We start from the raw sequence: 14,613 nt of genomic DNA, 5'->3' as shown, positions 1-14,613 counted from the left end.
TGCATCTTCCTTATGGCCTATGAGCGATGTTTTAGTCATTTTATCCTTTAACGAAAGTTTGCGAGTGTCAAATGATGCAAAATCAAGATGACTCTAAAATCCATCACATTGCTGCAAACATGTGAGATTCGTATCAATCTTGCAATATTTAGCGTTAATGTTATGGATGTCAATATTACCATCAAGATTCATAACATTCACAATGAAAATATGGCCCTTATGTTATTCATATCATTAAACAACACTTGCTCTCTCACTTATATGAACAAACTTTCGCAACAAACATGATTATGAAATAATGCTCTTGCACAAGGCTAAGGTATTACATCAACCATGAGGGTCTGAATCCGGGTAAACCCCGCATGTGTGGTCCCTTGTGAAACTTGTGATCACGTGCTTTACCATGCCGGAACTACTGACGGTTGTCAGTACCGTCACCTCTGTCACGCTCTCCACCTACGATGCCACGGTCGGTGCGTGCTTGGATGTCGGTCCTTCTCTTCTCTCTTGTGTGAAATCGATTGTTCCAAATTCTGCTTTTAGGCAATCTAGGATTAGTAAATCTGACGAAAAATATGTTCGATCGCAATTTGTTCCCCTTAAATTTTGCGAGAACCAAGATATTTCAAAATAGATTTCATGTGAAGTTAAAGTAACAGTCTATTGTAGTAGAAGAAGAAGTCAGCAAACCCAAAGTTTGACCGGCACAAGGTATAAAAACCACCGGCGCCGGCACGCGTCCGGCCCAACAGGTCCACGTCGCCTCCCTCCCTGGAAGCAAACCCCAGCTGCCGACTGCCGCCCGCGTCGCCCAGCCATGGCGGCGGCGCTGCTGACGCCGACGCAGCGCTACGCGGCGGGGGCCCTGCTGGCGCTCGCGCTCCGCCAGGCGCAGATCCACCAGTCCGTCCTCCTCGGCTCCTCCCCCGCCGCCGACGACGAGGAGGAGCGCGCCAGCAGCGCCAGCGGCGGCAGCGGCAGCGGCAGCGGTAGCAGCAGCTCCACCGGAGGCAGCGGGGAAGACGCCGCAGCCGCCGCCAAGGCGCTCTGGACGCACGACTCCCGCGGCCTCCTCCGCCCCGTCTTCAGGTCCGGTCCGCCCCCGCCCCCCACATTTGACTCAGCGGTTACCAATTCTGAAACGAACGCTTCAGTTTCAGTCTCACTTACTGCTTGGGGTTGGGGATCACTGTCCTGTCAGGTTCCTGGAGATCGACCCCGCCGCGTGGCCGGGGCTGGAGGAGACGGCGGCCTCGCCGGAGGCCAAGCACCACATCGGCGCGGTACGACCCTTCATCACACTTGTGTGTCCTCGGTCGCCCTAGTTGGGTTTACATTTCGTTTCACACAGTGAGGTGCAGAGCACATCTGGGGATTCCACTGCAGCAGGATTGGGACTAAGCGCTGAATATGCTCACATAGCTGTTTCCTTTTTGTTCCAAACTCCCAATGTGTGCTTCGCTGCGTCTGATCCCACTTCCATTTTGTAGTTTCTGAGGATGATCTTCGAAGAAGATGCCGAGAGCTCTTCGGATAGCCAGGACCAGGAACACGCGTTGGCTAAAGGAGTTGATGTCATGGTGATGAGCCTGAGCAGTGACACTGCCATGGATGAATCGTCAACCAAAGAGGTTGATCAAGGGACTTCTACTAGTTCTGGTGTGGCTCAATCCTCGGCGAAAGGCTTTGCTGATGACTTGCTGGGAATCGATAAGTTGTCCCTGGATGACGTTCCTGCTACCGATCACCGGAAGATGACGCTGTTGTTTACGCTCCTCTCTGCCTGCGTGGCTGATAAACCCGTATCGCAAGAGGAAGACGACAGGAAGTCCTCTCACTTCAGGAAGGGCTACGACGCTCGGCATCGGGTCGCTCTTCGATTGCTAGCAACATGGCTTGATGTCAAGTGGATCAAAATGGTTTGTACAATACATTCTTTCCCGATGCATCAGCCATAATTATGTTATCAAACTGCATTCTGACATCATCAAACACAAAGGAAACCGAAACATACACATGTGCTTTCAGGCTGTGCTACATAATTTTTTGATCGCCCATTCTTCTTTTGTATAGGAAGCCATCGAAGTTATGGTAGCATGCTCTGCTATGGCAGCAGCAAAAGAACAAGAACAGTCAGGAGAAAACGCGTCGCCCAAAAGCAAATGGGCGAAATGGAAGCGCGGAGGAATCATTGGTGCAGCTGCATTGACTGGAGGAGCATTACTGGCTATTACTGGGGGTAGGAGATCTTTTTTCGAAATTCTGTTGAGATGCTAAAAATCCTGGGTCGTTCATATTCTCTTCTTCTACATGACAGGTTTAGCTGCTCCAGCAATTGCTGCCGGGTTTGGTGCTCTTGCTCCAACGCTAGGCACACTTATGCCTGTTATAGGAGCTAGTGGATTTGCTGCTATGGCTACTGCTGCGGGGTCTGTTGCTGGCTCTGTGGCTGTGGCTGCATCATTTGGGGGTAGGTCTGAATGCCCTTTCTAAACCTTGTGTTGATGTTGTTTAGAGCTTTTGTTTCTTCATCCTATACTGCTAGCAGCTAAAGTTTCATTTCCTGTTTATGGGTGTTATATTGCACACCTCATTTGTGTCGGCACATTCTACAATTAAGATGATTAGATGGACTGCCGGGAGAAGATGCACTGCATAAACCCCCAAAAGAGAGATGGAATGGGTCAATGAGAAAATTGTGTATTGTGGATATATTTCTACTCAGTTACTTATATTATCCTTGGAATGACCTTTGTAAAATTAGCTGCTGGAGCTGGCTTGACGGGGACCAAAATGGCCAGAAGGATTGGTAGTGTGAAAGAATTTGAGTTCAAACCGATTGGTGAGAACCATAACCAGGGTGTGAGTTCCTTATCTCTCTCTGATGCCGCACCAAATTCCATGTTCACTGGAATGTCATTCATCCATATAGTAACTGAACTGATTTGGCCTCGATGTCGTTCACCCTTTCAGCGTCTTGCGGTTGGCATCTTGGTTTCTGGATTTGCTTTTGATGAGGAGGATTACATTAGACCTTGGGAAGGATGGAAGGATAACCTAGAAAGGTCTAGAATATTTTTTGGCGTACTCTTTTTCCAGATCATTTTTGCTGTACTTCATCGACATGTTTAAATCTAATGTTATACCAGTACAACATTCGTATACAGTTACACTGTGGACTAATGACTTGCAGGTATATTCTTCAGTGGGAGTCTAAGCATATAATTGCAGTGAGTACAGCAATACAAGATTGGCTGACATCAAGTAATGTTTCTAAATTTGTGCATCTAGTTTGCACTGCTGCAAATGCCTTTGGTTAACATGTATAGCTATTGATGCAGGACTTGCTTTGGAATTGATGAAGCAAGGTGCGATGAGAACAGTCTTAAGCGGCTTTCTTGCAGCATTTGCATGGCCTGCTACTCTGCTTGCAGCTACAGATTTTATCGATAGTAAATGGTCCGTTGCTATTGATAGGTACATGCTAACTCCAGTATCTGTCACCATGTGCAATGCTCACTGATTGAACCAAATTTTCTCTTGATTTTTAGAGCTGATTAATGTATTTGGAGGATTGAAATGTTATAACATGCTATCATACGCACTCAACATAGACTGCTGCCTTTTTATTCATCATAGCAATCTGTTTACTTAACTGACCTACTGTAATATTTCAGATCAGACAAGGCAGGGAAAATGCTTGCTGAAGTACTCATGAAGGGCTCGCAAGGGAACAGGTAAATCCCAACCTGCAACTCATTCTATTTAGCGCAGTTAGTTTCTTGGGTTATTTTTCTCATCTGATACCAAAATCCTCCCAGGCCTGTTACCCTCATTGGGTTTTCGCTAGGGGCACGTGTCATATTCAAGTGCTTACAGGAGCTTGCTTTATCAAGCGATAATGGTAACCTCTGCATAGTTATCTCCTCCCATACATATACTTTGCTGCAGTCCTGCTCACTTGTTTTGATGCAAGCAGAGGGACTCGTCGAGAGGGTTGTGCTCCTAGGCGCGCCGGTTTCGGTCAAAGGCGAGCGGTGGGAGCCTGCTAGGAAGGTACTTTGTGCGATCAGAAACATTGTGATGTGCAGTTGTATGTGTGTCACACTCAAGCATCTCAAAACCTGCCACAATTTTCTCATGACGTCGCTGCAGATGGTTGCTGGAAGGTTTGTGAACGTGTACTCCAAAGATGACTGGATTCTCGGCGTCACCTTCCGCGCAAGGTAAAGACGGTGCCGGGTTTCGCATATGATTCACACATGCTCTTGAGCCGAGATGGTGTTTTTTACATGGATGATCATTGACAGAACAACAGTTTAGGGTCACCATCTTTTCTGCTGACTTACTAGTTCACCTCATGCAGTCTACTCACACAAGGATTGGCTGGGATACAGGCCGTCGATGTCCCCGGCGTCGAAAATGTAAGCATGCTGATCGCCTCGAGTCAAGTTCTGTTACCCTTGTAGTACATAATTGTGTACAATTTTTACAGGTGAGTACATAACTTTTCTACAATTTGTTACAGGTCGATGTCACCGAGCTCGTCGATGGCCATTCTTCCTACCTGTCAGCTGCGCAGCTGATCCTGGAGCACCTGGAACTAAACACCTACTATCCTGTCTTTGCCCCCTTCACAGCAGTTAGCAAGTAACAGGTGTAGCAGTTGCCTAGACAAGGGTACAAATTACACTTGTAGGGTTCAACGAAAATGATGTGTGTATATAGAAACATAATGAGCTTTTGTGCTGTATTCGAGCGCGATCGTCTCTTGCATTACATCAGATAGATAGGTTGCTCTCAGCTAGACCTAGGAGGATCGGCCTAGTCTAGTATGAGATGCCGCTATCCAACTATCAACTCTTCAACTGCAAATACAACATCTATAATGACAGGGACGCGTCGCCCGCATTACTATACGCGACGATAAAAATGAAATCAGTATGCAGGTACCGTAAGAAAGCTCATGACATTGACAACAATCGATCAACAAACCAACCAACCACACGAATACAATCTTCATCATCACCACCTGCATAACTTGTGCAATGAATGAAAACCGCGCAAACAAACCATGTTCCTCAAAGTTTGCTCGCCCATGACAAGTTTGTCGAAAAACTATCACAGATCTGGTCACCACCAGGAGCATCAGAAAACGAACATGATTCAGTCGGGACATCACACTTCACTTTTCCGGCACATCAGGCGAATCGAGGCCAAGATGAAAGAAATGGTTTTGGTACACATACAGTTCCATTGGAATACTGCCATGGCCCCCACAACAGACAAATCTACTTTGGGGAAACACTCCAGTCATTTTCCTATGCTAGAGATACATATATATACTTGGTACTCTTACTACTACACTTGAATGGAGATCGATCGTGTGCGCCCTCCTAAGGTCGGCTACCATCGTGACTGATTAGTCTATACAAAAGTGGAAACATATGACCAAAAGAATCGCAAAACCTCTTCTTCCCTCTACTGTTGTAGAAACGACGTGTGCACGTAGCTACACGATGAGCCCTTCCTGCAGTACCCGCTCTCGTGGAATTTACACACCGCGGCCCGATGCGGCTACCCCCTTGGGGGCGTCCGTGATGTCCCGCCAAATCCGTCTGTCCTACTCCTAGAGTTGTTACTCGAGCTAAGGAGCCAAGACTCGCTTATCTGAGAGTACCTGTCACGGCGCTGGCTGCCTCGGTTAGCATTGCCAGCAGGCGCGTTCCAGTTCTTGCTGCTGTTCCCTAGGCCCCCTCCGAAATTCCCTAGGGCCCCTCCAAAATTTGCAGCATCCAACTCGGTGTATTCCTGCTTCACTGGGGCTTCCTGAGAGGTCCTGACAGAGGGTGCTGCTGCTCCATAGCTAGAGTACAAGTAGTTTGAATTCTGACTAGTGCTCCATGCAGCAGCAGCCGTGTTACCCGTGTTCGATCTCTCACTGGCTGATGGTTGCCAACCGAACAATCCTGTGCTCACATTCACATCTATCGATGACACAGGCGCAGCAGTTGCTTTTGGTTTCACCTGAAGTAACACGGAGAACTTTAACGTCATACTGAGTGTCATGTAGGAAGCAAAATGTTGGTCAGATGTTGCAGTATAACATACCTGCTCAGTCAGTCCCCAATGCACCCCTGGTGTTGGATCTCTTTGAAAAAAATCATACTCTCCTTGGGCAACAGTTGCCACGTTGACAGACTGGGCACCACCCTCCACCTCAGATTTAACCCCTGGGGAGCAGAGAAAATGAATGATTATATTAAACAATAAAGAATAGATGGACGCATGGTAAACATCGACATGCTGACTAACCAGATGAATGCTGGGGAGCAGGCGTTGGTGATAGCAATGACCACATTTCATTGATTGTATCATCCGGGACACCCCATAGTCCAGAATCAACAGCGTCACCTTGATAGTAACCAGATTCGCCCCATGGGGATAACGCAATGGGGCTAGAGCATTGTGGTTCTTCCTCCGGTGAAGCGGTCATGAATTGCTCTATTGCTGCTAGCGTATCCATGCACAAAGTTCCACGATTTTGTTCTGTTAAAGACACATCTGTCGACTCGGGGCAAGGGGCGGGATTAACCGCCATGTACTCTCTTGTAACAAGAGTAGACCCTTCATGCAATTCTTTTTGAATATCTGAACCTTCACCTCCCAAATATGTCTTCTCCAAGTCAAATACTGGTTCCAGGACATCAGACACATGTACTGACCCAGCGCAGATGGCAGGATCAGTTACCACGTTCTCCCTTGTGACCAGAGCAGACTCCTCATACAATTCCTTCTGAATATTTGAATGTTCACCTTCCAAACCTGTTTTCTCGAGGTTAAATACTGATTCCAAGACATCAGAGACATCAGCGCAAGAGGCAGGATCAACCACCATTTTATCACTTGTGACCAGAGTAGACTCCGTGAACAGCTCTTTTTGAACAATTGAATCTTCAACATTTAAATCTCTTCCCTCCAGGTTAGATACTGATTCCAAAACATTAGATACATCTACTGACTCGGTGCGAGAGACAGGTTTGACCACCATTTTATCACCTGTGACATCTACTGACTCGCTGAACAGTTCTTTTTGAATAATTGGATCTTCATCGTTTAGATCTCTTCTCTCCAGGTTAGATGCTGAGCCCAAAACATCAGGCACACCTACTGACTCAGCACAAGAAGCAGGTTCAACCACCACCTTCTCACTCGTGACAAGAGTAGGCTTGCTGCACAGTTCTTTTTGGACATTTGAATCAGCAGCCATTAAGTCTCTTTCCAGAACAGCAGACCCGTCAATCGGCTCGGCAGAAGCAGCAGGATCAGCTAACAGTTTCTTGCTCGTGACAAGAATAGATGAATCTTGGCCCTTGGAATCTCTCTTCTCTAGATTAGATACTGATCCCGGAACATTGGGCGTGTTGATCGACTCTACACAAGCAGTATCAGCTACCGATTTCTCCCTTGTGACAAGAGTAGTCTTGCTGTAGCATTCTTTTTGAGTATTTGAATCTTCACCACTGAAAACTGTTTTCTCCACGTTATCCACGCCTCGTGTTTCCCCGGTTGGAAGATCACATGCTGATTCCGGAACATCAGACGCGTCTACTGACTTAGCACAAGGAGCAGGATCAGCTATCACTTTCTCCCTTATGGCAAGACTAGTCTCACTGTAACACTCTTTTTGAGTATTTAAATCTTCACCACTTACATCTGTTTTCTCCAGGTTAGGTACTGAATCTGTGGCACCTATTTCCCCAGTTGGAAGATCAAATTTCGGCAAAACAGAAGGAACTTGAGAGTGGTCGGGTATCTTAGTATCTAAAGTTTCAGGTGTTACTGATTTTGACCCTGACTGGGCCACATCAGCCTTCTTACTCTCCGGCTTCTGTGCTGGATTAGAGTATTCATGCTCAATATCTTGGTTATCAGGAGAACAATCAGGGAACACCTTGGACTGAAGAGACTGATTAACTGAAGCATTTGATGCATCAGCTTCACGTGTTTTCTCCACATTCTTGATCTCCCCCACCTTGCATGTTTCAGGAATCGCCGCAGCAGGAACTGACTGTGGACTGCAGACTGGAACTCTTTCTGAGTGGGCCACATCAGCCTTCTCACTCTCAGATTTCTGCGCTGGATTAGGGTATCCGCGCTCAACATCTTGGTTGTCAGGAGAAGAATCAGGGAACATCTTGGACTGAGGAGACTGATTAACTGAAACAGTTGATGCATCAGCTTCCCGTGTTTTTTCATCATTCTTGATCTCCTGCCCCACCTTGCATATTTCAGGAATGGCTGCGGAAGGAACTGACTGTTGACTGCAGACTGGAACTCTTTCTGAGTGGGCCAGCATGGCAGACGGTGAACTAGATCCTCTGTCTTCAACAGAAGTTGCAGGAGCACAGCTCTTGGTCTTTTCAGAAGTAATAGAAGAATGAAGTTCATCATGCAGGCCCGGATTGGTTGAACTCAAGCAAGAGCTTTCGTGTTGACTTGAAGCGGTTCTGGACTCTGATGGACTCAAAGCAAGTGCAGGACTGGGGACATCTCTCCTGGTTAGTTGAGTAGGTATAGTGTGTGAATAATCCTGCCTCGAATCCAAATCCTTTACAGAACCTGCTTGTAAACTACTTTTATGTTGAGCCTGTGACCGTGAGGCATGCTGATTACGATGAGATTCTACATTATTCTGCCCACTACAACTTGTCTGCGTCATGCTTGGACTCCACCGATCGCCCCGGTTGTGGCCGTTGTTGCATTCAGCAGAGTGTCTTCCCTGTACTCCACCATGCTGCAATTCATCTGAAGAGTGCAGTGGACTCGCCCTTTCTGGAACAGAATACTTAGAAGACTGAACTGTCGTTTCAGAAGAATTAAACCTGCTATAACCAGCTGGGGATGGAGTGCTGTTCAAATCCACATTTGAGCTGTTCCTGTGTTGTCCAGATCCTGCCAATTTTGTTTTACTACTTCTAACTGATGGAACCTGACCGAAATCTTTTGGTTGTTTTGAAAGCACTTCTGTCAACAGCAATGATCTCTCTTCACTCTCAAAAATGAGCCATACTCTCAGATCACGTGGGAAGTAAGCTGTCCATTTGGATAGTTGCAAAAGAGTAAATGGGCCCTGAACATTTCCAGATGGATCCTTGTAGTGCCAGACTTTCTCTGGCTCCATTTCAGTAGATGGTGTTACTCCAGGCGATGAAATGGGTGCAGCTTCACTTATTTTGCTGCTTACGTTGGTGCCAGATTTTGGAATATCTGTACCGGTTATTGAAGGGGTATTCTTAGAGCTTCTTCCAGCTCCCAATTTCGATATTGTACTTTGTTTGGATATTGTACTTTGTTTGGATAGGTTTTTGGGATGACGGATAGCATCAGACATTATTTTCGCATAATTCTGCACTTTAATTGGTGAGAAGAACCCATTTGATCTTTTGGCAGTTCCACTCCGTTCAACTGCACATAACCAAGAAGCGATGCTATCAAACATGAAATTAGATTAATGCAAAAAATCAGATGCATTTGGACAGTTGTGCCAGTTCATTTAAAAATCAGATGAAATTAGATCAACTGAAGGAAATTTTCCAGATATATGATATGAAATATTGCAGTAAGAAAAGGCTGAAATGCACAAACAGAATAAAATATTGCAACATCCATAGATAGCTACTGCAGCATACCACATGAATTTAAGCAGCAAATCCCTATCAACTGGATGCCAGATGACTAACTGCATTCTAATACTTTATTGATCAAGTAAATATAGCACCAATATTTCAAGTAGACATATACCAGCTCTTTTATCAGCCGTTTCTTCAGAAGATTCATAATCAGGATCCATATGGGAATCAACATGCACTTCTAGAACTTCGTTTATTCTGCGTGCTCTTTCCTCGGAATTGTTGAGAAGCTGCAGCTTTTCCACACATTCTCTAAGTGTATGATACAGTTAAGGGCCACCAAATAGACAAAATAGAGTTACCTTAGATTATCATGGAGTTTTGAGTAAAAACAGGGTGAGTGAACATAACTTGAGACCCCTATACCTTATTTCTAGAAAAACCATAAGATGAATAGAGCGAAGCCATGAAAGAAAAAGAGAACGAAAGGCCCCCTAACAAAGCCATGAACCTTATCATTGAGTAGATGATTATCCATGCATGTAAAAATCAGCAAGTCACGCTATAAACTTATTTAACATATTATATGATATTTTTACGGCATGTTTGAGAGTATATGATCAGAGAATTAAAACAAATACTCCATTCAATCCGAACTAAATGGTGCAGTCTCTATACAATGTCCATTTTACATTGTATAGAGGCTGCGTCAATTAATTCAGATCGGAGGGAGTAACACTTTCAGTCTAAAGACACTTCAGATCACCTAGAGTCAACAAAAAACATGTGCACCAGAAAAAGATAAATGATGCGGAAATAGAAAATTGTAGCCAGATGGAGGCTCAATAGGATATTCCTTTTTGCGTCCTGTTTCACTTGCACGGTCTCGAAGATAGCCCAGCCTCTGCTTTTCATTTTCCAACCACTAGAAAAAATTCAAGCAGTAACACACATCAGAATCTTTTGGAAGAAAACAAATATTAATCAAGAGATTTGTACGTATAATTTTCCTACGGTGAGATTGTTCTTACATCATTCACTCTTACAGATTGGAAGATCGTCGCTTTATCTTGAATGTCACCCTAAATTGAAAAAACAAATCAAACAACATATCAGACCTACACTTATTTCATAGACCTTAAAATCAGTTAGATCATCAGGTGTTTATATGATATGCAGTACCACTTTTAGTCGGTCAATTAGACCATACTTCATGCTCTGCCTCAAGCGTTTGCATTCCTCCTGCACATGTAAAATATCGATAATCAGTGGCAGAGCCAGCATCCATAAAATGGTTGTAGAGTCAACTAAAATCGCACTTCTACTCAAGTTCTCTAATTTTATTTGATGTGCGTTATTCTACATGTCTAAATTATACATATAGGTACGCAAGGTTCTTGCCAAAAATAATGGGTGGACATTTTTAACCATTGATAACTCGATGAACCAGAAAATGAGGTGAAAGGAGCAATGCCCGTTTAATTAGAGGCACAACTATAATCCACTGAACCAGAACATTCATTTAGTCTGAGAATTTCACACATCGAAACAAGAATAGATGCATGTAACACAAATGTCCTATGTCAAATGCCAAGAGCAGGAACATTCCCCATGTCTAAAGATCCCATCGCTTGACAACACTTAAAAGTAAGACCTATGAATGATAAGTGAACTTGTGCGATCAAGTACACAACGATCCAAACTAGAAGAAAGACCAGTCAGATTAACTATGACAGTAGACTTCTCAAACTCATAAAATAACTAATGATAGTGCATATACATTCATGTATAAATACAGGCTGCAAAAACAAGAGAGGGGGGGGGGGGGGGGGGAGATGACCTGTGTGAAGTCTTGATTTGATATTGTATCCATCGTGATGATCTCCTTTTTTGTCAGATTTAATATCTCAAGTGCAAAATTTGTCTTTTTCTTCCCGATGTTGTATTTTTCTGAAACCTTATGCGTCCCTACACAAACAAACAAAATATGATTTATGATACTTCACAAAGTATTTACTATTGATGCTATTTTCCAGATACATTTATACATTCCTAGTCAAAGTTAGAGAAGCTTTTCTGGGAAGAGAAGAGTTAGAAAAGTATGCCACACGCTTTCTAAAACACCGCCTATTCCCGGATGGACATAGAAGAAGTTTATTTCCGGATGGAGGTAGTAGAAGTTAAAAATTTGAACATCTTACCAACTACTTTCACTAGACGATACATATCTTGCTTCTGTCCAACATCGGTAATTTTTATCCTCACAAAACCACCAGAAACTTTGTCTGAGAATGTGGGATCATCAATAAGATCTTCCATCAAGCTACGGCGCAGATAAATTAAACTTATATTGTGCATATCAATTGCTGCATAATCATTGAGATTAGATGGTGGTTCTCTTTCCATCTTTCTATGCATCCTCTTCTTCCTATCAGGATACAGTTTGTCTGTCACTTCACCATATCCACTGGCATCTATCTGAGTTGAATTAAGATTGATGGCTCCATGGTTGCCATTATTTACTGTTGAAGCATCACTTCCAGTACAGTGCGTTTCCAAAAGCCTCAACATCTCGAAATGAGCAACATGTGTTTTTCTGAACAAGCGGTGAAGTCTTGAATCACAGATAACTTGACTTTTCCTCCGAGGATCACGGAGGTCATTCTTTTTTATGTAATCAAGCAAAAGAGCCTGCACATCAAACTGGGAAATAAATGATTGGTCACCATCTCTCATGTGGCCCACAAACTCCAGTAGCTCTGGTGAAGCCCATTTGGTATTCGGCGGCAAAGAAACCTCATCACTTGGTTCCTTCTTGGGCAGCTTTTCAGCATTTCCAGTTGCAATTTTGACATCTTCGACAGTAACGCTACAAACAGACTGTGGTTTTTGACGTTTTTTACCCCTTTTCCTTGAGGGATTAGTACGCCTTCGTTTTCCAGCACCATCATCATCATTAGCGTCATATAAGTCATCAGATGATTCATCTTTATCTTTCCTGGCATAAGTAATAGGAGCACTCCATCTACTCTTTGCCCGGTTAGTTCTTCCATTGTTAATGAAAGCTTCCCTTTCAGATCCACCCAATATAGCTTGAACAGGTATTCCCAAGTGTATCGATCATCAAAATCAACCCTAACCTGCAATGGAAAAAGAACACATGAAAAAGGAAGAGCCAGTTGAAGAATATAAGCAACCAATGAACCCAAAAGGGAAGGGCACCAGCTAGCAGTTTGGTAACGGTTGCTAAAGGTGTGTGATTCAGACTGCACATGATATCATTGAGCACTAGCACTGAAAAGTCTTTGCGTGACAATGCAAATTTCTGCTATCAATAAGATATTTCCATTTGGAAGCGCAAGTAAGAAACTCAAGATAGTAAGTTACATTATGCATTGACCAATTTCGAAACAGGGTAAACACTGCTTGAGTGCTTGTCCCATCTCAATTATGCATCTTCAAGCGATTATGTTTCCTACAGACACTTGGAGTGACATGATCATTAAAACTAGAAAACCTAATGAAGAATTTGGGGCATAGAGTTACAATTTTATGGAATGCTGAGATGCAAGAACATGAAATAGTAAGACATATATAGAGAAATGTGTGTAAGGATGAACTCAATGAGGCAGATCACAAAAGATGTTTCGTGAATTCGGTGTCTCAAAAGGAGGAATTACTCTTTGAAGTTGGCAGAAAGAACCCAAATCCCAAAATTGATATGAATAGAACTTTTTAGACACTGCACGAAAATAAATGCATAGTTTTGAGATTGATGGAGGGTAATCGGTATACCTTTGTATCATCGCCTTCATCTTTCGCTTCTATCAACAATATAGTCCCAAAACATGTATCACAGAAGCCCTTGGCGCCCCTGACACCGAAGAACTTGCCGTGTTTGACGCATACTTTGCAGGCAGAAAATGTACAAGTATAACACATATAGTGTCCTCCCTTTTCACAGCTGCTGCATATGTGCCAACCTGATATACAAAATGTCAACAGAGACATCAGCCAGCAGGTGTAGGTAAACAACTGGACCTAGGAGGTAAACACAGCCCAAGCAAGGTGAAGAACATTCCTTAATTCGTCTGTTGCAAAATCTCGATGCTAACAAATTTTAATGAACAATTATCATGGTATAGCATGGTATCGGAGCTAAGGTCTTGAGTTCAAGTCCTGGCTTTCGCAATTTATTAAAAATTGCTGGTAGCCCCCCCCCCCCCTTTGTGTCCACGTAGAGGCCTCTTGAGTCATACGTGAGTTTCGCGCACCGTCGCTCTCTTCCGGTTGCACGTGTTGACTTGTCTTCCCCGTCACACGTGAGAGGGGGTGTTACAGTATATGTGGATTGCACTAGCCCTTTCCATCAGTTCGGACTTTTGGTTGCGTTGGCTAGTGCATGAAGCTTAACAATATACTCATCGGCGGTAATAATACAATAAGTACAGCAAAAGTAAACTGGTCTATACACTTGGATTATAATGTCAAATAACTAGCCTATGAATTACCATCCAATTAACACCCACAATGGAGCATCATGCACAATTAATTTGCTTGCTCGCGACAAGAAATTTCCAATTAATTTGTTTACTTGTAACAGAAGGGATGAAAATGGCCAATTAATTTGCATACTCGCTCCCCACAAAAGGAACCAAAATGTCCAATTAATGAGCTCACTCGCTCCTCGCGGCAAAGAGAATCAACATGCCCAATTAATTTGCTCGATCCCTCCCAAGATATAGAAGGAATAAAAACGGCCAATTAATTTGCTTAGCAGAAGAGGCAGGGATGCAAAGCAAATGAATATTATGGCACGCCATGATTAAGCATTAGCTAGCTAAGGATGAATGAGGGGGCAACGGATGACGAGTGAGCTCGCCGCAGCACCCACTTGCTGCGGGGGAAGGAACCGAAATTCCTGATTAATATCCCCACTCGCTCCCAACAAAAGGAACCGGAAATGAGCAATTAAACTTGC

General features: G+C 43.9%; 2 protein-coding genes across 2 annotated transcripts; one reads left to right on the top strand and one right to left on the bottom strand.

Moving 5' to 3' along the window:
- The first annotated feature begins 752 nt into the window (after positions 1 to 752).
- LOC123415207 (transmembrane and coiled-coil domain-containing protein 4-like) lies at positions 753 to 4,753 on the top strand. Its single transcript, XM_045106726.1, has 15 exons — positions 753 to 1,089; positions 1,202 to 1,283; positions 1,491 to 1,919; positions 2,074 to 2,239; positions 2,318 to 2,470; positions 2,765 to 2,862; positions 2,974 to 3,065; positions 3,194 to 3,264; positions 3,342 to 3,477; positions 3,678 to 3,737; positions 3,822 to 3,904; positions 3,980 to 4,056; positions 4,156 to 4,226; positions 4,367 to 4,424; positions 4,529 to 4,753. Exons 1-15 carry the CDS (start codon positions 818 to 820, stop codon positions 4,652 to 4,654), a joined length of 1,974 nt encoding a protein of 657 aa, XP_044962661.1. The 5' UTR covers positions 753 to 817; the 3' UTR covers positions 4,655 to 4,753.
- A 412-nt stretch (positions 4,754 to 5,165) lies between these two features.
- On the bottom strand, positions 5,166 to 13,615 carry LOC123415206 (the record flags this gene model as incomplete). Its single annotated transcript, XM_045106725.1, is given in 11 exon segments — positions 5,166 to 6,027; positions 6,112 to 6,233; positions 6,316 to 9,468; positions 9,805 to 9,950; positions 10,487 to 10,557; positions 10,664 to 10,714; positions 10,815 to 10,874; positions 11,473 to 11,600; positions 11,834 to 12,673; positions 12,676 to 12,772; positions 13,428 to 13,615. Coding segments are annotated over 11 exon segments (5,306 nt in total), but the record flags the coding sequence as incomplete, so codon positions are not given.
- Between the last annotated feature and the right edge of the window lie 998 nt (positions 13,616 to 14,613).

Source organism: Hordeum vulgare, unplaced genomic scaffold (genome assembly GCF_904849725.1).
Source record: "Hordeum vulgare subsp. vulgare unplaced genomic scaffold, MorexV3_pseudomolecules_assembly, whole genome shotgun sequence".
In the NCBI taxonomy this organism is placed as follows: Eukaryota; Viridiplantae; Streptophyta; class Magnoliopsida; order Poales; family Poaceae; genus Hordeum; species Hordeum vulgare.
Note: the sequence above shows the minus strand (reverse complement) of the source record. Positions and strands in the feature narration are given on the sequence as shown.